The sequence below is a fragment of the Cynoglossus semilaevis genome, chromosome 16 (genome assembly GCF_000523025.1).
Source record: "Cynoglossus semilaevis isolate Cse_v1.0 chromosome 16, Cse_v1.0, whole genome shotgun sequence".
NCBI lineage: Eukaryota > Metazoa > Chordata > Actinopteri > Pleuronectiformes > Cynoglossidae > Cynoglossus > Cynoglossus semilaevis.
The window spans coordinates 13640588-13665112 of record NC_024322.1 but is presented as its reverse complement, the minus strand read 5'-3'; the positions used below and the strand labels follow the sequence as shown (position 1 = coordinate 13665112).

The 24525-nt window shown below is 41.4% G+C and overlaps 1 protein-coding gene across 1 annotated transcript; it reads left to right on the top strand.

Annotated features, from left to right (window-relative positions):
- map2 (microtubule-associated protein 2) lies at positions 1 to 24523 on the top strand. The gene is given in 18 exon segments (XM_025063722.1): positions 1 to 699; positions 4539 to 4628; positions 5514 to 5561; positions 5564 to 5584; positions 7668 to 7883; positions 9116 to 9415; positions 10487 to 12786; positions 13021 to 13633; positions 13734 to 13970; positions 14299 to 14424; positions 15198 to 15259; positions 16653 to 16794; positions 17564 to 17620; positions 17819 to 18126; positions 20087 to 20179; positions 22440 to 22521; positions 22744 to 22856; positions 23918 to 24523. Coding segments are annotated over 18 exon segments (5361 nt in total). The 5' UTR covers positions 1 to 359; the 3' UTR covers positions 24131 to 24523.
- Positions 24524 to 24525: the final 2 nt, after the last annotated feature.

Sequence of the window (24525 nt, the reverse complement as noted above, 5' to 3'; positions counted from 1 at the left end):
TTTTCGTTTTCATTTTGTTTTTCCCCAAAACAAAACTAAAACAACATCTCAAAGTAACACCCTTTCAGTCCTTAGTCTTGGTTCCCACCTGGGTCACTGGCTTCTCTGTGAGTCATTACACATCAATAGCTTTTCATCCAGATTCTGTCACCGACCTGCCAACATTCAACGACAGTATTTCAAACAACCACCTACGCCAAAACTCAGAATGGGAGCAGTGTGCTCGAAATGTTGACATTAAAGCTCCGTTGATCTGCAGCAGTGATGGGGACTAAAAAAAAAAAAAAAATTAATGCCGTAATGATGATTGATACAGTGTATCCTGGAGCCTCTCCTCTCTGTAGTGTCTTAGATAAATCATGCTAAAGACTACAGTTAATAAGATAAACCCGTTGACTTTTCATCATGTGTCACTTTCTCTCCACCTCCTGTCAGAACGCGTAGCTTCATCCACTGGCCACCCTCCCTCGCTGCTAGCTAGTCCCAGCATGGCGGATGGTCGACAGCCAGAAGATGGTACCCCACAGTGGGACCCTTCAGGAGGGCAGGAGCCTGCTGGCACTCACGGAGCCAATGGCTACTCCTCCTCAGGATACAGAAGCTGCCAGGCCGGAGGAGCACATGTGACCACAGCCCCCTACTCTGCCAGAGAAAATGGCTTCAATGGGGAGTTTACTGGAGCTCATGCTATAACTGCAGGTATGACGACGTGACAGTCTTTTAGTTTTAGCTTTTCATTCTGTCAGGTCTAACATTCACCACATGGGTTTTGAATTCTCACGTTTTACACTGTAATCTCCAAAAACTCAATTACAGAGACATTTGTTTTTCTGCAATCCTTAATTACCTATTAGTAAGTCTGGTGTCTGTGTGTTTTAGATATCTTAAAATTCCGTTTAATTTTAAGCTCATTCCACCAGGGGGCCACATCAACAATAAAGGGCCGGTGGTAACTTTAAGGCCGTATAGCTGTAACTACTCCATAATTTAACAATACATGTTTCTGAAATTGATTATTATTTTTTTCATATTACAAGGACTGTACATTGTAATAAACTCTACAACATGGACTTTAGTTTAAGGCAATTAAACATTTTTTAAGCTCCCACAGGCCACACAAAATGACTTGGTGGGCCGCGTTTGGCCCGCAGGCCTTGGGTTTGACACGTGCTATAGATTATATATATGACTTTTGTGTATTTGTTGGACACTAAATTTTCCTTCAGTCTCTTTTTGTTCCGCTAAAACCATACACTGCTGACGATGATGCTGTGGCTGCAACATACTGTACATCTTTTTCCCTGAGCCTTAGCTTCTCACACCTGCTTATTCACACACAGACGGTGATTATAATGTCTTAATGCTGCATCCATGGAAACAACTCCCCTACTATTAATTGCTGGATTTTTTTTTTCTTTTTGCCTGTGGTTCACCCTTTAACATGCAGTGACCACTGTCAAATTAAACACTAAAAACACAAAGATTAACCACAATCCTGAAGTAAAAAAACATGTGAACTGGATACTTGCCCTTTAACATGCAGTGACCACTGTCAACTGGATACTTGACAATCCAGATTGTTCTATGGATTTGGTGGGTATTAGGGAAAAGAAAAATAGTCCAAAATGTGTCTAATACGTTCATTACATACATGTGTGTCTAAAGCCGTGTTTGTCTGAAAAGCATTCTGTCAGCTCAGAGTAGCATTACTTCCAAAGTAGTTCAGCGTGGGTTCAGTCTGTCAGGGCAGCGTGGATGACAGGAGCGTTGATGCTAAAACCTCTCGCTGTGAAACAAATGCAACAAGAAGTGGTGGAGCACAAAATTGCCCTTAACTTTTTTTTTTTTTTTTTTTTGAAATGTGGTCAACGAAGGCAGTCAGCCATCCCGCAAGTGATCAGAAAAGAGAGGGGGAGGGAACAAAGAAGCACTCAGCTAATAGAAACAGAAAGCACACATGAAGTTGAGGGTTTTTTTTTCCTCTTTTTTTTCTGAGTGGTCCAGGTTTTACTTTTTCTTTCTTTCTTTTCATCAAAACTCCAAAATCTCCAAACTCAGGTAGCAGAAGAAACAGGCGACTAAACAAGGATTCTGTCCATATTTGTTTAGAGGTGTGGTGTTCAACAGGGGGTCCGCGGCGTTACTGCAGGTCTGCTGAGAAGTTTCTGTTTATTCCGACAATTTTAGCACACCCTGACTAGGTTTTATTTTTGCATAATTTTTATACAAATGACAGACAGTGTTGATGTGTCCCTTGTTACCAATGGACAATGTCAATAAATGACAGCGACATGACCGCTGGACCACTCTGTGTTGCAAATATATGGACCTGCATATTGACTGAGTAACTTAGTGAAGAATTTTACCGGTAGTTAATACTAATGATATGATAATGTGTGACGAGATCTTGAAACAGCCTCAGAATGTTGCCGGCCACCAAATTTCATAAGGCCCCAGTCAGTGGCCCGCCTGTTTGTTGCCATAGCAACAGCTTACTTTCCTGATCTGGTTGGTGGCTGGTATTTACCAAGCGACACTCCTGCTCTCTCCATGGCCTCCCAGTCCTGCTGGGTATGTGTGCGTGTGCGTGTGCGTCTTGCAGACTGGGCGTTTTAGTGGTTTGGGGCTTTCACTCTCAGTCTGTACCCAGGGAGAGAGGGAGAAAGAGGAGATTCTCATCTCATCTGTGTTTGTGATCAGGTAAAAACTCACTTTAATTTTGCGAGGAAAGCTATAACTGCGTGCGCTGTGTCTGTGAAGCCTCATTCAGCCGATTCATTGTGGCTTCGAGATTGTGGTTTATTTTGTTGTCAAAGCCAGTCGGCAGAAGATGTAGGTTCTGTGTTTTTAGAAATCTCCGTCTGCTGAAATGCTGCGGCATCGTGGCTTTTTATAGTCCATTTGCATGCAGGTTGTGACGGTGTTGTTTTGACCGCGGTGCATATGGCGTTGTTGAAGGTCTCTGTCACGTTGTGTCAAGTCTTGAGGCTGTGCCCTCGATGATGTGTCTTCTGATGTGTCTCACTTGCGTTTGACATGGCCTCGATGATGTGTCTTCTGATGTGTCTAAAGCGTTTGACATGCAATTGTTTCTGTTCAGGAGAACGTTGCAGTTCAGACAGGTGCCGTTCCCTTACTTATCACCTCTGTCACAGCACATTCCACCTGAGTAACGATGACCTGAGAAGTTAGAAATGGCATAATGAGCACAATTTGTCCACGTTGGCTTGAATGGATCTTAATTTAGCAAACTATTGAGGCACCAAACAAACATTCATATATATGTATGTATATATATATGTGTGTGTGTGTGTGTATACATGTATATATGTATATATATATTTATATATGTATATATTTATATATATATGTGTGTATATATGTATTTATATATTATATATATATTTTTATTTATTTATTTTATTGTTAATCTAACTCCATTGGATGTGTCAGCCAGCAGCATCCAGTGTCAGAGAGTACACAGCGTTCACACATTGTTACTTGTTCTTGTTGTTGCCGTCTCATTAAGAACCTGACACAAATCTTCAGGACATTTCCCCTGAGGCTGTTCAAACTCTTTGACATTAAATCCACACCGCACCTGATTCACGGTGAAACCGTCCGACTCTGTGTTTCCATTTTGGAAGTGTGTTGTCAGTGAGGAGTTAAAGATGTTAGCTACAATTCGTTGTGCTGGAAATGGGAAATGGCTGCTTGGAGTTGATGAGTAGGATGTGTGAAGTGTTCCCGAAAGAAGTGTCTGTCTCTGCGTGTGTGTTTATTTGATGTGATTACATGTGTGTGTTTGCCTGCCAGCCTGTTTTGTACTGCTGCGTGGGTGACTGTGGAGAGAAAAAGGTCCTGAAACAGCAGCAGTAAAAGACTCACACTGCCACCCATTCCCACAGCATCACTGTTACTATGCAAATGAAGGCAAGTTTGATTACAGCTGTTACGGCTCCTGCATCATTCACATTTACATTGGTTTTGGTTTTTTTTTAAATGCAACATAAAGATGTCGATATTAAACCAAATGGATTGCACTCAGACTCTTTTCTTGTTACAGACTCCTCATGGTTGCCTATAAATGTTTGAATAAATACTAGAAGTAAAAGGCAACTTTCGAAATGAACTTTAAATAATTACAGGTTTTTGTCTCAGTTGATTTACATTGTCTGTATTCCTGGTGAGTAATTCCTCTGACAGTAATTTTAAACCAGAATAAAATCCTTCCAATAAATTCTGATCGTCTTTAGAGGAAATTTTTATACAGTATGTAAAAAAAAAAAACCCCCACAGTGGAACGAAAAAAAAAAAAAAAACCCCACAGTGGAACAATGTCTTGAATTTTATATTCTCAAATCATCACAAATTTCATTTACATAAAATATAGTGAAACTTAATTCGTTTTAGTAGAAGCGTAAGTTGTAACGATTATGTTGTCCCTGAGCGCCTGTAACAGAAACATTTCTTTGACGCACGTTTAGTCTCACGTGTGAACTCCTAAAACAACAGTGTTTTATTATTTATGTTTGCAGAGCAAGTGTCTGCCCGGATTGTGCAAGAAGTTACAGCGGAGGCAGTGGCTGTGCTAAAAGGAGAACAGGAGAGTCAAAGGCTGCCATCGGGTAACACACACACACACACACACATATACATACATCAAAATTCATACCCGACCTCTTAAGACTACCTGGAGACTTAGAAACAAAGGTTCAAATCCCATGAAGATGTATGGAAAAGGTCAGTGCTACAAGAAGAGGTTCTGAAGAGGCTAAAAAAAACCCCAAAGAAACTCTGTTCCTTTTTCATCCAGTGTTCACAGATGATGCAGTCCTCTATCATATGACCTTGGACATTGTTTGCAGAGGCTGTTTTTTTTTCTGAAGATGCAGAAATCAGAGCAACCTTAGGTCCTTTTTTTTTTCCGGAGGATTCACAATGTACCTCTGTGTGTTCAACAGATTACACTACAGGGCGTCTCGTTGAACACTGCTGTTGCAGCAGCAGGGTGTTGTTAATTTGTCAAGCCCACAGTGTGTTAAATATATGTTACAGGCAGTAGCAGTAGTGCAAGTCACTGAGAGTGTCACGGTGGTTTAGACAGTATCTGTTTCAGTCCAAGGAAATGTAACCATTATGAAACCTTATTTATAACCTGTGGGCATCGTTTGGAAGAACAGGTGGATTAGATTAGTTACCTACATTTCCCAAAGGGAACTCTCGAGGGATTAGTAGAGTTCTTTCCATCCATCCATCCACTGCTACCAGAAGATCCTCATTGAAATCTCATAACTTTTTGGGCAAAAAAGTAGCATGTATTTTCTGTGGCCAAGCAGGAAGAAGACGATTCCTAATCCAATTTTCTAGGACTATCTAGCATCAGATTTATGTGTCTGTACATTGACAATGAATGGGATTCTTCTTTTCCTCGACTACAAACGTTCTGTGCAGTTTGTCATTTCTGACCAAATCATTTCTCCACCTTCCTTCCCTTTTGCCTCTTTATATAGTTGAAGACACCACCAACCTGCCTCCCTCTCCTCCCCCCTCACCTGCTGCTCCTTGGGTCCTCTGGAACAAGGTAGGGAAATCATGTCTACAGGGATCTTTCTCTGATGGAGGAGTTTCCGTTTCTCCCGTTCTTGACAGTAGCTCCTGGAGATTTACTAATGCCGGCATACTGCCCACTGAAGTGAGCCGGCTCTCTGGGTGCGTCTTTAATCCCTCTCAGGACTCGCTCCACAATCTCAGGGACGCGTCACTCGTTGATATCCCAACAGGAAACTGAATACAGTACAAAGCAGATTCACCGTTTCCATTTTCCAGACTTCAGTTTCTCCTGAAGTCCTTCTCCCTCCTCCTCATTGCGCAGCTGGGACAGATACATTTGTATCTTCACTGTCACCTTTATATGCTGTAGCTGAAGAAACACACATGCTCAGACACAGTTGCCATTTCTTTCCATTTCTAACGTCCACGGCTCACTCTTCATCCTGTTTACTAATACGACAGCCGCTCCATGTAGCCGTACAACTGCCTGTTTTCTTTTTTTTCAGTTGCATTATCTATGTTGTTGTTGTTGTTGTTGTCACGCTTTGCTAGTCACGGTGATGGTTGTTGTCTTGTCCTTTGTCCTCTGTCTGTCTTTTTCAATCATCAGTCTTTAAACTTTTACAAAGTTTAAAAAGGATAAATTGAGCCATGATGAACTTTAGAATTGGCCTTCCCATCATGCCTTGCTCAATCGTAGATAAAGGGCAACTAATGGGAATATAATCCAACAGGATTGTTTCACATCTTTTTCTATGCAGGTTTTTTTTCTCTCTTTACAATTTATGATATTGCAGACAGTGAGAGCATACTTGTTGTGAAAATGGCCTTTGATTTGAAAATGTTTAGTCAGCAGTTGCAGGGATGTACTGAGGGCAGTCTGTAGGTGGGCCTGTGCTGTAAACACGGATTATAGAAAATAGGAAGTACTTCATGTTAGATAACAGGGGAAAAGACCAAGATACTCAGCCGTGCACAGGAGATGAGATTTAATGTTGGTGCCCTATATACATTTATATATATATATATATGGAAACTTGTGCTGATGTTTGTTGCAATATAGGGTAGGGTTTAATGAGTCTAAAAGAAGTTGTTGTCTATGGATTTCAGTAGTACGTAGTGTATGCTATGCTAACTAAGGAAACCAGTCCAGAATGTTACTTTTGTCTCCTTTCCCATCCTTTTTGCTTGTGTGTTAAACCTGAATGGTCTTTGTACCAGGGGGTCAGTTTTTCTTATTATTATTATTTGTAAATCAAATAATGTGGTCTTTGTACCAGGGGGTCAGTTTTTATTATTATTATTATTTGTAAATCAGATAATTTGGTAAAAAAATTATTTATTGTTTGATGTTAAATTCCTACAACTAAGTTTTACAGGATAACAGTTGTTTTTATCAATACTTTTAAATTATAAATTAAATTATATGTATTTTATTGGGGGTTTACCTGATATGTAAAATTATCTCTGTTATACAAATATATATCTTTATCAAACTGAAGTATTTATTGCTTTTGCCAGTCCTTAATTCTGATTGGCCCCAGAGCTTGGTCACCTTTGATTTGCTTGTCATCGTCCTTGTCATCGTTCTGTGTCTTCTGTTTCTCCTCCTCTTACTCAAGCCTTCTCCTCTACTTGCATTTCCCTAATTGGTGACTTTTTTTTCTTTCTTTTTTTTTGTGACAATTCTATATATTTTTTATTATTATTATTTCCGCCCCTTTATAATTTTTGTTCACTGCAAATATGTCCACTTTAAAAGGTTATTTGTTTGACTTTATAAATAAAATCAATTTATTCCAATAAAATATTTTTTTATAAACTAAAAAATACAATTTATTATGAACTGCTATCTTGTTTATTTTTAAAAATATGTAGATGGTATAAACTATTTCCTCAGGCAAGCCACATTTAATAAAAACATTTTTAAATGTCTGTTCCTGTATATTAACAAAGGAAGTTGCCAGGTTTCAGACACATCTCTCAAAATTCTAATATTATCTTTAAGTGCCTTTGAAGTGGACATATTTTTGTGGTTTTCTCCTCCTCACTCTTTTTTGGTCTGTGTCCAGATTTCCCTGCAGTTCTTCTCCTTGTGTCTGTCTTGTTTGTAGATGTAGGGGATGAGGAGGAGGCGGGTCCTCTCCGCCGCTTCCAAAATTCCCGGGAGAGGTGCAAGTTCCTCGCCCCCTCCATCTCAGTTTCCGTGCCCGAGGACGAGCCCTACCACTCCGACGAGGAGTACTATGAGCACCCATTGTTCAGCCCAGAGTGGACGCACTCGGGCTCTCGCCCCACAGGGCAGGCCGTGGCCTTTAGACAGATTGAAGGTGAACCACGCATGGTTCCTATTTGCCATTTCCCCTTTCCATCTACCTCTCTTTTCTTTCCCCTCCTTTTTTCTCGTTTAAACACCAGTTTCTTCCTCCTTACTCTGTGATTTGATTCCCCCTCCATCTCTCCCTCCTTCCTTCCGTCCTTCCGTCTCACCGTCCGTCAGTCCGTCTCTCCTTCCGTCCTTGTGTTTGTTTGTCGTTCCTTGTGATCTTTGTCTGATCAAACTCTCTGACATGTTGGACATTCATAAATCTTGTTTTATATTTTGGTTCACCTGAAGCTGTGGCTCTTTGTGGTTGCCATGCCATCAAGTCCATGAAAGAATGAGAGTGACGTCTCTGAAGCAGTGTAATGTCAGTCAGTGGCACCAAAACACAACTCTTTCTACAGTATGACATTACCTAACCTACCTTTGACTAGAAGCTGTGACCCATCTGTGATATTAACCAACATTAGCACGGAGCTTTCTGAGTTAGCTAACCATGAGACCTTGTAAAATTTTAAAAAAATGAAGTTCATACCTGGTGATGTACAGTTTTATATCAGTTTTTAATTTATTTTACCTAAGTGTTGTCTCGTCCATTGCTTTGTTGCTCCCCTATCCAGCAGTATCATGTTGTCAGTGAATTTTCCAATCCCGTCTTTTATGAAATTGTGTCATATAAGTTGAAATTGATATTTAGGCTGATCTCAACATAAGTCAACATAGATAATCCTAAATCGATCGCTTCACATTCACTAAAGGTAATAATTCACCCAAAACACGGTCGGACAGATTGTTGACTGTGAATGCAGTTATGCCTAAAAACTATTCGCAGTCGCTTGGAACATTAATGACAAAATTCATGTAGTGCTACGTGACATGAAGCTACACTGGGCCGCGAAGCACCTGAAATCATTGTCTTGAAGTTTGCTTGATTACAAACAAATCCCTGATATTTTAATATTTTTATACAGTTAAGAAATCCAGGTCTCATTTCCGAGACCTGGATTCAAATAAACAAAAGTTTAAATAAACAAAATCAGCATTTGATATGTACATTATACCATTAACAGAAATATTCCCAGACAGTACCACGTCATTCTAGAATACGTGTATCGTACTTTTGTGGCATCATCCCTTTTCACAGCTGAAAGTGTCTCAGCATAAATTGTGTTCCACATAACCCAAGTCTTTGTTGCCTGTAGTCTTAATGTGTCCCCCTGTCATCCTGTTTTTGAGAAGAAGAGACCATGGAGGCTCTTACAGCTGAATACGGAGAGGAAGTGGAAGAGGAGGATGAGGAGGAGGAGGAGGAGGAGAGTGCAGAGGCAGCAGAGTCCGAGGCAGCTCTTGATGAGCAGCAATGGAGTGGGGAGGAGCCTGAGCTGGACAGCCCCCAAGATGAGACCTTAGAACAGGCAGAGGACATAGACGAGGCTCAGGACCTAGACCTGGAGCCGTTGGAATCAGTTAGTGCTGCGGCAGAAATCTCTATGGACAGAGAGGAGGAGGAAGCAGAGGGTGAGGAGAGCCCGGAGACAGGTGTGTCCTGCCCTCTGCTCTCCCTGCCTGCATGTTACTGCATTGTCCACTGTGTGAGAACACCAGATTTACTTTTATCAAAGGGAATCCATAAGCACATAGCATAAGCATTGCAAATACAGGTGGAATGGCGAGGCAATCTCTTTGTGCTCTGCTGCGGCTGCCAGGCAACACAGGCTTGTTGGTGAAAAGAGTCACATTCTTTTAACTTGACCTGATTTTTATTTTAATTTTTTTTATTGTGTTTTAACTTTGCGCTTGCAGTTTTTTTTTTTCTTTTACCGTGCGATGTGTTTGGGGCTGGGCATCCTGTGTTGATGTGACAAACTGCTATTAGCTACGAGCTTACAGATTTATCATGACGTCGTCACGTGGTTTTGTGATGTTATGTCAGCGCTCTGCACATTTGTGACCACCATCACACTGACTCCACTTGAATCATTCATGGTGCTGTTGTTATTGTGCATATCACGTCAAGGTACTTCGTGTTGGCTGTCGTGCAATTGCGCGAAGAACCATATCTCATAAAAAGCATCCATGGGTTTTATTTGACTTTTTTTATTTTTGCTTGACTCTTGAGACAGCATGTAGCATTTATCTGTCATAACCAGCACAGTGCTTTTATAATAGTATTATAAGAATCTTATTATGTAATTAACCTGTTGCTATCAACCAGAGTAAAAGCCTCAAACTGTGGCTCAAGTCTCAAAGCACTAATGCAAATGACAGAAATGCTTTCTGCTTGTGTGTTAATTGTTCAGGCCCACATGGACATCCATTCTGTCAGTTATTGCTTGGTTTTCATTGGTCATCATCATCACAGTCTCCCCATGCCGGTTCCGTCATCTACCATGCCGTTGTTCCCATTCATCTGTGAAGCAATGGACACCATAACCGCACCGTTCTTCAGTGATGGCCATATTATTGTGCTGTAAGTTTCCGAAGACAGCTTTGCCTGTTTCTGTAATACTGGCTTTTCTAGTCCCTGACTAAATATTTTGATTCAATCCCAGCATGCTCGCACAATCTGTCCAATATGTTCAACCAGCCAACTTACAGATTTTGTTTCAGCTTTGAAGATGGACTCGGACAAGCAGGCCAGTGGGTCCATGAGCCCAGACAGCATTGGATCAGAAAAACGCCCAGAGGAGTTTTTTGAGTCCCCGATGGAAGGTTTTTTTGCCGGTGAACGAGTCGTCCCAGAGAGCCCGACCATGGATACGCCGCCGTGTGTACCTCAAAACCAAGCCAAAGATTCATCCAGAACACTTACGCTTCAGCCAACGTACGGCGAGCCAATCACAGTGTCAGAGAAGCAGCCTTCAGTCGAGGTGGTGGAGGTCTCTAGCATTGGAGCACCCTCTGATTTTTCCTCCATTGCGGCCAAAGATCAAGGAATAGACTCCACAAGAGATGCTAGTGACAAATCTGGTATGTCAGCGTATTTCGAAACCTCAGCCACTGAGGCTGGAACGGCTCAACAGAGTAAGGGTGAAGGTTACTACGAACTGAGCACAGCTGGTGAGGAAAAAACTGCGACTGATTCCAGGTCTCAGGAGGCAGGTTACAGCACACCAGATGAAGCCCAAGATACATTTGAAAGTAAAGAGAAGACAACAGAAGACACTAAAACTTTCCAAGTTCCTGACAGAAGTAACGAATGTAGGCTTTCCCCAGGTAAACTGGCCTTAGAGCAGAGGAGTTACTCACTGAACATCACCATTGGAGCATTGGATCAGAGTGGTCAAGGTAGAACCAAGCACTTCTCCCCTCTGGCCACAGATATTATGTCTTATACAAGTGGAAGCCTTGATGAATCTGCGGACTACCTCCCGATCACTACACCCTCTGTTGATAAGTCTCCAGCCTTCCCTCCCCGAATCCTGGAGACTGCAGCTTCCATAACGTCAGATTCTTCATCACCTCCAAAGTCGATGGATGTTGTTTCTAAACCCAGTGAAGAGCCGGAGTTGCCAGAATCACCTCAGCCTACCAACAACACCTTTAAAAATGGCACAGTGATGGCACAAGACCTGCCGGAGATGCTGGACCTGGCAGGTACCCGTTCCAGATTGGCTTCAGATAGCAATGATGTAGAAATTACCCGGAGGAAGTCAATTCAGGTTGATGTTCTTGCCTTTGCTGATGACCCACTTGCAAGTCTCATATCAGGAGAACAAAGTCCTAGGACCAGAAAAAGTGACAGCCAAATGGAGGACGTGGGCTATTGTGTATTCAGTGAATATTCTGGGCCCATGCCATCTCCTGCTGATGTGTTTAGTCCTACAAACACTTGTGCAAAGGTATTCACTCCCTCTGTTCTGGAGGAGAAAGTGGCTGAGCAGGCAAGAAAGTTGGGAGTCAGAGACACATCTTTGGAGGAAAAGAGCCAGCTGTCAGGGGACGCTGAAGTCCCTGAGGAAAAAGGTCAGAAACAGGCAGAAACAAAGGATGCTGCAGAAGAAAAGGGCGAAGAGATTGCAGACGGTCAGTTTACTAAAACTTCAGATGAGAAGGAGAAACCACCCACTCATACAAGCGAGACCTTTGTGACGCCAACAGTCACTGTAACCTTAGAGGGAGGAAGGTCAGTAAGTGAGACCGAACGACAAGGCAGTGGTGAAGGCTCTGCATCAGAAACCGAGATTGCTGACTATGAGCGGCAAATCCGCAAATTGGAGATGGAGGACAGGCCCTTAAGTTTGGAAGAGGAACGGGAATTACAGGAGCTGCGGGAGAAGGTGAAACTGGTCCACCAAGAAGCCTATGAGGAGGTGGATGCTGAGGATGTGTACCAGCTGACTGGTGTGGCCAAGGATCGTATTGCGAGACCTGTCAAAACTTCACCCACTTCATCTGTGGAGAGCAACATTGACGATGACAAGCTGCTCTCCCCAGTGCTGTCACCTTCCAAGCTCAGAGAAAGAGAAGTATATGGCTCACCAAAACGTGTGCCTTCACCAGTATTAGGAATCGTCAAAGACGAAAAAGTGAAAGAAGAATTTAAACCAAAGTTAAGTGAAGAGCGGGAGAAAGTAGTCAAAGAGGCCGAGGAAAAAGAGAAGGAAATTATATTGACAAAAGAAAAGGAAATCAGAGAGAAAGAAGAGAGTGAACAAAAAGAGAAGTTACTGAAGGATGAAAAAGAAAAGAAGGAAAGGGAACAAAAAGAGCAGGAGGTGAAGGAGAAATTGGAACTAGAGGAGAAAGAGCGGAAGGAGAAGGAAGCGCAGGGCGTTAGGGAACAATTTGACCGTGAGCGGATGGAGAAAGAGGAGAAAGAGAAGCTTGAAAAGGAGAAAATAGAGAAAGAGAAAATTGAGAGGGAATTGAAAGAGAAGGAAGAGGAAGAAAGAAGAGTAAAGGAACAGAAGGAGAAGGAAGAAAAGGAAAAATTAGAGAGGGAAATAAAGGAAAAAGAAGAAAAGGAAAAACTTGAGAAGGAACTTAAAGAGAAGGAAGAGAAAGAAAAAATAGAGAGGGAACAAAAAGAGAAGGAAGAGAAAGAAAAAATAGAGAGGGAACAAAAAGAGAAGGAAGAGAGGGAAAAAATAGAGAGGGAAGAAAAGGAGAAGGAAGAGAGAGAGAAAATAGAGAGGGAAGAAAAAGAAAAACTAGAGAAGGAACAAAAAGAGAAGGAAGAGAGAGAGAAAATAGAGCGGGAACTAAAGGAGAAAGAAGAAGAAGAAATAGAACTGAAACTTAGAGAAGAAAGTGTGGCAAAGAAAACTGACTTACCAGAGGATCAGCCAGACCAAGCCTTAATGCCTGCCAATGAGGAGAAAGAGGAAGGTGAGGAGGAGCAACCAGAGGGAGCAAAAATGGTGGCTGGGCCACTAAAGGAAATCCCAGAATCCCACGCTGTTATTGAGTCAGTGGTGACAGTTGAGGACGACTTCATTACTGTGGTCCAGACCATTGATGAAGCAGAGGAGCCGGGACACAGCGTCCGTTTCTCGGCTCCAACGGAGCCTGAAGCTCTTTGTGTCTCTGCTCTTAAAGACCAAGAGGAGGAAGAGGAGGAATCTGTGGAACTGGCCCAGGAGGCAGAGATGGAGGCTGCCAGTCTAGAGGAGATAGGTGATATCTCGGAAGCCCCAGCTTCTCCCGAGAAGGAGGTTCAAACTGTAGAAACTGAAGAACCGTTGGAAAGCTACGATAGGGACGAGACCACAATGGATGACTCTATCCTGGACAGCTCCTGGGTCGACACACAAGGTGAGCGCTCTGAAGGGAAACCTATCCCTTTTTTTCCTAAAAAGAACACCCCGCACTCCCAGTTGTGTCATCTCACTCTATCTATTTTTACACAATGCAGATGATGACAAGAGTATGGCAACAGAAATGATCGAGCCATTGCCCAAGGTTCTCAGTCCAGACGGAGAGTCTGGTGTGGAGGTGACAAAGGAGACACAGCAGAAAATGACTGAGAAACAGACCTCCAAACCAAAGGCCAAGGGAGGAAAGGCCAGAGGTCGGATCTCCACACCAGAACGCAAAGCTGTCCGCAAAGAACCTGTCCACATTCCTAGAGAGGAAGTGAAGAAGAAAAAAGGTAGACAGCTTTGTTTTACCCCTAGAATTTTGTGTTAACTCTATGTGGAGAAAGGATGATGCAATGATACGACCATTTTGTTTTCATTTGCCTAACCTTTAGTGCTCCTAGGTCATCTTGGGGAAAATATGGGGGAAAATATGGGATTTTTTTTATCCATAGAGGACAAAATGACAGATATTGAAAGAATTGTAACTAATTTTTAAACACATTATACATGAATAACTTGTTCAGTTGGGCAAGTTCACACAGAAATCCCTCCACTTTCTCTCCTGCTTTTTGCTAAGTGTCTCTGCTTTTCCCATTGTCCATGTTTCCTCTGATGAAGTAGCAGTCATACGGAGAACAGAGCTGACCAGGAAGACTGAGTCTCCATCCAGGAGGACCACCATGAAATCTGCCATGCGCGAGACCCGCCCCCTGCACCACTCCTGCCCCAGAAGAAGAACCACAGGTGACATGTTGCCTTTGTCCTACAGCTGCTGCCTGTTCTGTTGCAGCAGAGTCACATCACATTTATGGCTACGGGTTCCAGGATGCTGAGGCAGCCATTTTGTTTTATGTGCTGCAGTGATTTTAGTGTCATGTTGTCATTTTCAGGAACAATTAAAATTGACTGCCATGCTGGTTTTTATTTGACTTAATTGCCCTTCCTATTCTTTTTCTGAGTGTTTATTTATTTATTATTTTTATTATTCTCTTGCTGTGTTTTCACTTTGAGCATTTGGTTCTTTCACAGATACAGAACACCACTGAAATTAGAATTTCTAATTTCATACTATTTTGAAAAAAAAAAGTTTAAAAAAAAATCCTCCCCACAATCTCTTTTTCAACCAGTGATTGTTGTTGATTCTGGTCTTTTCCAGAGGTGGTTGACGTGCTTCTGTCCCCTAGAGGACTGAATTCTGTGTCACTGGCGGTACATCCGCACCATGGTGCTGCATTGCCCCAGTTAGATTAATGGATACTGGATACTATCCAGGATTACAAAAGGCAGAAAACACCTCCCCTCAGATATTGAATTTGTGATACAGCTTACGACATTATAGACGGAATTATATTCAGATATTGAATTTGTGATACAGCTTATAGAGCTCATACACGACATTATAGATGGAATTATAACAGTTATATTTGGTGAAATATATAAATATAACATTTATTTAATGTCAGTATTCTGCCTAAGTATTGACTATTTTTATAAATTAACCTTTTTTTGTCCATCAGAGACCCTACCAGACTCTCGTCAACCTCTAAGTGTCGCACGGCGGTCTAGGGACAGAGCATTGGTAAGTTAACAAACAGTATGTATGTAGAGAATAGCCAGTGGTGCTTCAACTGTCCTAAGAAGAAGTTGGTTTAAACGTCACAGCGAAATCCATCAATGTTTAGGTTAAGTTGATGTAAATAAACTACGGTTCATACCACACCTGAATCCACCTCCATGTGCTGCTCTAGTATCTGAAAGCTAAATAGCCTAGTAGCATGTTAGCACACATAAGCTACAAGTAGATATGTTGATAAAAGATGGCAATCAAATAAAAAAACTGTTGAGAAAAAGTAAAAACAAAAACCATAATGCCAAGAAGTGAAAACAACACTAAAAATATCTAATGTTGAGATATACTGCAATTTTAGTGAAATGCTTAAGCTAAGGGGAGAATAATGTTACTTTATTAATACACTTATACACATCACTGAAATTAGCCAGTGTATTTCTCTTTCAGATCAACTTAATGTCTGGTACATGTTTTTTTTCGTTACGACATTAACAGCCAAGTCTTTTGGATTTAACCTTTTCTTCTGAGTCTCAGATGTTTACCTTATTAGTAAACGGTGGCTTCTGTAGCCTTGTTAGCTGAGGTTCTGTGGAGAAGCTAAGGCTGTTTTTTGTTTTGTAAATGAGTGGGTGTTAAATCACCACATGGCATTTCTCCAGCAACCGTGGTCGTGACTTCATTCTACTTCTCACCATGGTAATGACACTTATTGAGACAAAAATAACAGTTTCTGCCTTTTTGAAAATGTCACATCATGACTGCCAACTGTAATGCTGTCACTCCAAGGCTCACATGTATATATTACTGTTGGTATTCTAGTTTCCCCTACTTTAATCTCGTCTCTTTCTAGTTTTTAAAAATCTTTCACGTGATTAGTAAATACTGTCGTATCAGGTGTTTCGTATCCTGTTATTGAATGCCATGTAAAAGAACGTGATTAGTAAATACTGTCGTATCAGATGTTTTGTATCCTGTTATTGAATGTTGTGTGAAAGGGATCGTTGAATTGTATTTATCTTAATGCATGCTTCACTCTGAATTCTGAATTTCGGTGCCCAGCTGCTCACCCACTCAGCCACATCATCGTGCCACCTAAGTGCAGTGCCCATTATTCGCCACCAACAAAGATTCCTCCACCTCCATTTCCAGCACGACTGCCTCATTAGACCGACCTTAGCAGAGCCGAGAGGCTCTCCGGTGTTATGACTCACGCCACAAGTAGGTGGACGGTCGAGTAGCGCTGCAGTAGCTGCAGGAGTTCTCAAAAGAGCAATTACAAATACGTCCATTTGATAATACTGCATCTTTAAACTTATTTGTGATCCATTGTTAAGAAAATATCACAGCCACCGCAGCCTCAGTGTCACCCTCTTGTGTCTGGTGGGTGTTTGTGTCACAACAGGACGGCGGATCACGCAGCCCAGAAAAGAAGTCCTCGGTGCTGAGGCATGCTTCTATACTCAGTCGCCGTGGATACCATGACTACGAAGAGAGTTCCACCTCCATCACCAGCTCCGGCTCCACTGCTCCCCGCAGACCCACAAGTAGGCTGAAATATACTCACTTGATGAACCCTTAATATTTTGATAATATATTGAATCACATAACTCACTCCAGTAACAAATGGAAGAGCCTCTCAAACTAAAAGCTAAATGGCTTCGGCCATTTTTGTCTTTGCTCTAAATGAAGTTAAATTCATGCTTCATGCTTCCACCCATCATTTACTGTAATATCCTGTTGCACAAAACATAGTGTTAGCCCCACTCTGGATAGCTGTGGCCTGTGGACCAGCTTGTCTAGGTGGTAGGATTGAATGTAGAGTTGACAAATATTCTTAAATATATCATGTGATATGTAAAATATAAATATTCATGCAGTGCTTCTTAAGCATCTTTGTGCATGTTTTTTTCAACACTAACAATGAAGATTGAAGTCAGATGGTTTTCTCTGGGTTTTTTCCCAGTCCAAAAAAAAAAAGAAAAAAAAAAGACGAGCAAAATTGAAACTGATTGTGAATGGTTGTGTTGTATCTATATGTGGCCCAGTTAAAGTCCAGGGAACTGTCCATGGTGCTCTAACTCTCCAGGTTACTCTGACGCTCTAGAAAATGAATAAACATCAGCTCTCAATCAGTCTTTTAAATCAGGGTGAAGGAGAACCTTTTGGAACCCCTGTTCCAGGGGATATTAATGTTGTAGACACAGTTAGAACCTAATTTGACTTTTAACAAGCTCCAACATCTCCTTGTTTTTTTACTGTCTTTGTTCTCGTACTGAATGAATAAATCATGAACGTAATCTCTTTTGCCTGCAGCATTCCGAACCGAGATGAGAGCAGAGCACAGGACAGGGCGAGCGCCTGCTATGACAGGTAGAAGGAATTTTAATTAGCTCTATCAATGCTACAGCAACTCATCCATTGATTTAGTTTGATCTAAAACACTGTAGAAAGTCAAGGTACAGTTCATGGGTGTGATATTTTTAGAGTCTGGTTCTAAACTCTGCTGTGTTTAACACTTTGTCACCACCAATTTTACTGAACTTTGAGATTTGATCTTCATCCAACCAGCTACAGAATCGATGCGCTCCCGTTCAGCCCGCAGTGGTCACTCCACCCCTCGTACACCGGGCTCCACCGCCATCACTCCGGGAACTCCTCCCAGCTACTCGTCGTCTTCAAGGACCCCGGGAACCCCTCGCTCCCTCAGCTTGATGTCCCAGGAGAGGAAGGTGGCAGTGGTCCGCACCCCACCCAAGTCACCCGCGACCACACCCAAGCAGCTGCGCATCATCAGCGAGCCACTGCCTGATTTTAAGAACATCAAGTCTAAGATTGGCTCCACAGAAAACATCAAGTACCAGCCCAAAGGAGGACAGGTGAACCCCCCCCACCCATACACACAGACATACACACATACTGCTCTCATACACTCATACACATATTTTTATACTCCCTTTTTTAGTTATTATTATTATTGTTGTTGTTGCATGTGTTTGTTTGTTTGTTTGTCTGCCTGTTTTCATTTCAGTGGAAGAATTTTATATTAACAACTAAACAGTTTTTTTCTGCAAAATACATTTATATATGTACATATATATTATCTTCTTTTATTCTTTTTATTTGTACTTTATAAATATGCATTATATGTAAGGGCTAGTGTTAAATAATAGTAAGTAAAAAATGTAAATGTCATCCATGAGACTTAGAATCCCTCTTGAAGAGTCATGGTTCTTATGTGGACTGTCTGCCCCCTTCTGGTCAAACATAGTTAATCAATTGAATTTATAGAAAATTCCACAGATTTGTGTCACATTCAGGGATTACAATTGCCGTAAAAATAACACTTGATACTGTCGTTATTTGTGGTGTAAGCATGATTTAATGTTGACAGTTTTTTTCTAGTTTAAATCCTAATGCTGAAACTGATTGGCCTTTGTTTATATTGGGAACACAATATAGGGAAACACAGGGCAAACATTAGCAATACTCTAAATACACTTGCTTTGTTTTTTCTTTTCATCAAACGCTGTATTTTGAATGCTCTGATATCAAACAGGACACAGACTTCAGTCGCACGAAGTCAAATGCTGCTCTGTGAAGAATCTGAAGAACTTCCTTTCTGAAGGAACTCCATGTGTTCCCTCTTTGTCCTTCCACTCTGAGGCTATTTTTAAATCTACAGTCTAACCCAAACCCCTAGTAAAACATTAATTTCTACCTTTATATGTAGCTTTTACTTTCATGCCTAGGAGCAGCTAGTTACAGCCCACCAACTGTCAGGCCCAGTTATGTTTATAGCCTCCCTCCCACCATAAACCCCAGAATAACTCTGGCTCCAAGGTGGCCTTATGATAAGAGACAGGCAGATGACCAGAGCCATATGTTGGTAAATGTCCACTCTGCCTGTGTCTCTCTCTCTCACTCTCTCTCTCTCCTTCGTAGACAGTGATCATCATGCAGCTTTAGTTAGTTTCTACCTTCAGTACTCAGCATCATCCTCCTGCACGACTCACATGTCGTCCCACAGTCTAATAATGGCTCCCTTATTGGGTTAAATGTGTTATTAACAAATTTATTGACCAGAAATGAGGCTGCCATAAAGTTATGTAATATTTTTGATAATTTATTTAAATTTAGAAAATATATTATTAGTTACAGAGAGAGAGACAGGAGTCTGAACAGGTCATTTACAATCAAAATAATATTTTTAACTTCATAGTATTTTAAAAAAAAAAGATATTTATATATGATGTCATTTTAAGTATATGTCTGTAAAGGTTGTTTTTTTTTTAATATCCTCTCCTCTCCTGTCCTCTCCTCTTCATCCCTGTCCTCCTACTGCTTTCACCCTGAAAAAAAACCTGATCTTCACAGTTTTATTCTAACTTTGCTGCATCTGCATTTCACTCCTCCTTCCTTGCCTTGCAGCTGCTCACCACATTTGCTAACCTCTATTTTCACCCCCCCCCCCTATTCTGAATGAACTGCTTTTAATTCATTAATTCAAGAAAATGTCATATGTTTTTTTCAGACTTCCTTCTTCTTGGTCCTTGAAGTCAACGTCATGTTTATGTGTTTCTAACGGTGTATGTGCTCACGGTCCATGAAAAAACAAAACAAAAAACGTTATAGAATATAGAATACAAGCCGCAGCTTTATTTCCAGCAACGTGAATGTTGAGTCACCAAATAGTAGCAGACTTGTAAAGTACCTGTTGAAAGGACAAGAACCCATTAGCTCTTAGATGGATTATAGTTGAATAAAAGTCTCCAATTGAAGTTCCGTGCCATTCGGCCAAGTCTGGGCCCGTCTTATTCCTGACCTCCACCCCTGCAGGTCTTCATCCCCAGTGTTAAGCTGGACTATAGCCATGTTCAGTCTAGGTGTGGGTCCTTGGACAGGCGGGGCTACTCAGCAGGAGGTGGAAACGTGAGTGTTGTGCCACAAGTCCATCGTCTCAGTGGTCGTGTCAGTGTGGTATCTCTGTGTACTTGTGTTCTGCTGTTGTTCCTCTCATCCGTAAAGGCAGCAGTCATTAATAATCATTACATCAGCGGAGTGGTTTGTGTCCTGCAATAAGTCCCAATCCAAAAGACTGAATTTTCTAGTCCAGCGCTTCAGCTTCAGCAGATCAATCAATTTAGGTTAACATTTTGAAATATTTCTACATTGAAATTCACAGATTAATAAAACCAAAAAAAATGGAAGAGCAGCAGTTTCTGACAATGTTCCTCCTTCGAAGCAGGTTCCTCACTCATTAACTCTGATTACAGACATTTGAAGGCAACAGGCACATTTTGTGTGCTCCACTGATGGTCTCTAATTTGTATCAGGCACATTATCAATGCCTGAGAGCCTGTTTATAATGAGGCAATTAAAAGTTTATAAAACTTCCCACAGAATAGCCCGCTCTCTCCAACCTCCTTTACTGTTTTGATTGGAAACACATCTGCATCACCAGGGAGAAAGGCTGCGGCTTCTACAGAGCTGTTAGGAGGACAGGGCTGGAAAATGTCCTGGAAAATGTCCTGGAATGTTCTTCCAAGAGCAGAGTGGGAAACCTGACGAGGTGGATCAGTGAAAGGCTTCAGCAGGTTGATACATGGCTGTTCTAGTCCTGGCAGGAATAGTTTGAGGTTCTAAACATATGGGAGCCATAAGAAGAAGATGAATGTTAATCTACACTCAGTGTCGTATGACACGCAGACACACTTTGGACTGTCACAGCCTTAAATCAAAGCATGTCTTGCTACTTTTTTTAGCAAGCGCATGACAAAGCTCAGGGCACTGGTGAAGTGGAGGAGTCACGACAAGGGCAGTTAAAGGCCAGGGGGCAGACAGTGGCATTAGTCCTGGGCAGTTGTATAGATATGGAGAAAGTGCAAGCTGTAGCAAGCTACATGTACACTGTAAACTAGCGATAGCTCCATACAGATACTGCATTCTGGAGTATCTGTATGGAGTATTTTTGTATTTATGTATACTGAATACAGGCACTGATTATTCTTTACGTTTGGATTTGAGTAACTGATTATTCTTTACGTTTGGATTTGAATTAATATACAATGAACCAAAAGGCAGTATTAATATAGGTGGCAATTGTGAGGACAATACAGTTAGCACACCAAACAGGAAGATGCTAACTGTCAATTTCTTTTCCTTTCGTTAGCAGAAAATTAATTTAATCCATGAAGACCAGGAGCAACGTTCAAATCTGGGCTGTGAACTGTGATTAGTCTGAATAAAAGATGTTTCCTTTTCGCTAAGATGCTAACTTTTTCAAATGTATGTCAAGTGTGTGACTATTTTATGAGGAAATCTGGCCTCAAGTCTTTTCAGGTCAAAACGAAGTTTGTAGCACATTTCAGATTCTAAATATCTACTAGCAGAAGTAGTGGTAACTTGAGAGCCTGACAGCATGACAGACTTTTTTTTAAATTTATTTACGTTTTTTAAAAGGTTAAAAATGTATGAAGATACCATTGCAGGTGTTGCAGACTGACGTCAACTGCGGTCAGTCGTTTGCTGACACAAACCAACTCCACGTCTCCGACTTGTGCTGTGTTTGTTGTGTTTTGCATGTGTGACAGAGGATGGATAGCAGGCTGACCGTAAACATGGATTTGTGGCACGTTGTGTGAAGTGTCACCTGTAAACCAGCCCCATACATTTAGAGTAACAAATGGATCATTAGTTTGTGTGATTGATACAAATGAGAATTTGTCTTTTCCTTTGAGTCATCGTGCTGTTTCTTTCCTCATGTTTTTATCTTTTTATGTTTTTTTTTTTCTTTTACTCTAGATCCAGAGGTGTCTCACACAGCTTCACATCCTCTCCATCCTCTTTCAACTCTGCAACTTTTCCTTCTTTTTCCTCCACTGACTCTTCCTTCCTATGGTGAACAGTGTATTAGGATTAAAGTCTCAAAGCTCAGACTTCAGTATCAACTCTCAAACAGTTTGCCTTCAGCCTTGGTTTGGTTGCAGTTCTCCTCATGACACATGAACTGTTATGTAACAGTCTCTGTTACTCAGCTCTCACACTTGTGTTTTCCTCTTCTTTTATGTCATTTATTAATTTTTTTGTTTTTGTTTTTTAACAATTAATGGCTTTAGATACAAAGGTCAGTCGTCACTGTACAGTGAAGGTGAATCCTGACCCTAACTTTTCTGGACTTTGATTCTTTCAGATCCAGATACAGAACAAGAAGATTGACCTGAGCCACGTGACCTCCAAGTGTGGCTCTCTGGACAACATCCATCACCGACCTGGTAACAGACAGTTAATAATAATAAAAATCACCTTTCTTGTCAACTATTATTATTTGATGTTTATTTTGGAATCTAGTAGGGACCACTTTGAGTGGTTCAGTGGGCTGTATTTGGCCCACGGGACACCAGTTGGTGGTCACTGTTTTAGAGCGTATACTGGCCTGTCTGTAAATGATGGTTTTGCATCTTTACTGATTGTTGCCATCCCTCCTTCATCCTCAGGGGGAGGTAATGTGCGTATAGAGAGTGTGAAGTTGGACTTTAAAGACAAAGCCCAAGCCAAGGTGGGTTCCCTGGATAATGCTCAACACATTCCTGGTGGAGGCCAAGTCATGGTGAGTGTCAGCTCTAAGTTCCTGTTCCATGATTAAAGGAAAACAAGTTTTTGAAAAATTGTCTTAGTATTAGTGTAGACTCAGGGATATACTGCAGTTCACCTCACCAAAAACCTGTGTATTATCTTAAAAATATTTAGACTGTAAAATTGTCTTAGTATTAGTGTAGACTCACACAGACAGAAATACAAAAACAAAAAACTTGGTCAATGACGGTAACCTTAAAAATTACAGTTGAAGTATTTTATATTTTGTACATATAAAATGTGCCAATCTTTCAAAAACTTGTTATATTCCTTTACCTGCCTTGGAGGATAACAGTCAAGGTAATGTATTTGCTACTAGGAACCTATGAGCTTAAAGAAAGACTTGGATTGTTGGTAAAAAGAGTATGCGGTTCTCCTTTATCACCTCCAGGGGGCACTATAACTCTGCATAACAGTGATTTTCATTTTTTTAAGTTTAGCCTGTAGCTCAGTCAAATGTTTGTTCCACATGAACAGGTAATTTATTTGGCCTTAAAGACAACTTTATGAGCAGATTAGTGTAACTGTGTTTTTCCACAATAATGAAACAAACATTTAGCTTTTTAATATTTCAAAATATTTTTAGGTGTCCCAGAGATTGTGGTTTGGTCGGCTGCCGTCTTAACCATTTTTTTTTCTTTTAATTTTTTTTTCTTTTTAAAACAGAGCACATGCTTTTATTCATTTCATTTCAGGTATTTATTTATTTTTATTTTACTTTTTTCTGATCCCACCCCTCCCCAGCAACTGTGCTTCTTCAACCCTCCTCACTGCGGCCTTTCAGGTCGGTATAGATGGACCAAACTGTAGATGTGAATGTTTTGTTGTTTTTTTTTTTCCCTCCACGTGGCCTTGTGATTGACTGGCGATCTATCCAGGATGTACCACACCTCTGTGGAAGATGATTGACTCTAGCGCTCCTTCGACCCTGAAATGTTTTGACCTTTAATAGATGAGTCAATGAATATTTATATTAATATTTGGGTTTTCTCCTCCTCCTGTCCATCTCTTCATTCTGCCGTCTGCGTAAATCAGATTGAGAGCCACAGGTTGATGTTCCGTGACCAAGCCAAAGCCAGAGTGGACCACGGAGCTGAGATTGTCATCCAATCTCCCGGCTCAATGTCCCCACAACAGTACCGGGACAGCCACCTGTCGTCCTCGGGCAGCATCAACCTGACAGAGTCTCCGCTGTTAGCAACGCTGGCCGAGGACGTCACTGCGGCTCTGGTGAAGCAAGGCCTGTGAAAACTGCGGGTTTGTTCCGTTTGTTACTAACGCCGCAGACATCCTTGCCCTGACGTATTGAAACTTTTGTGCCCACTCCTGCCACCTTGAGGCCATCCTCAGCTAAACCACCGCCTCTGAACTCCTCCACTTCAAGATCCATGACTCCACTCTAGGAAGAGAGGTGAATTAGGAGCTATCGTATGTCGTTCCTCTTTTTTCTCATCTATTTTCGATGCAGAGATATTTGTTATTTCTAATTCATTTGTTGGCCTCTGTCTCTTTATCAATGATGTTGCATAGAATAGTTCAGATTGAGCACTGGTCCCAGATCTGACTGGGGACCAGCTGTTGTCTTGATTGTCCTGGATCAGTTTTGTGAAGAAGCTACAGCCTTGGCCAGCACACCATGCAGC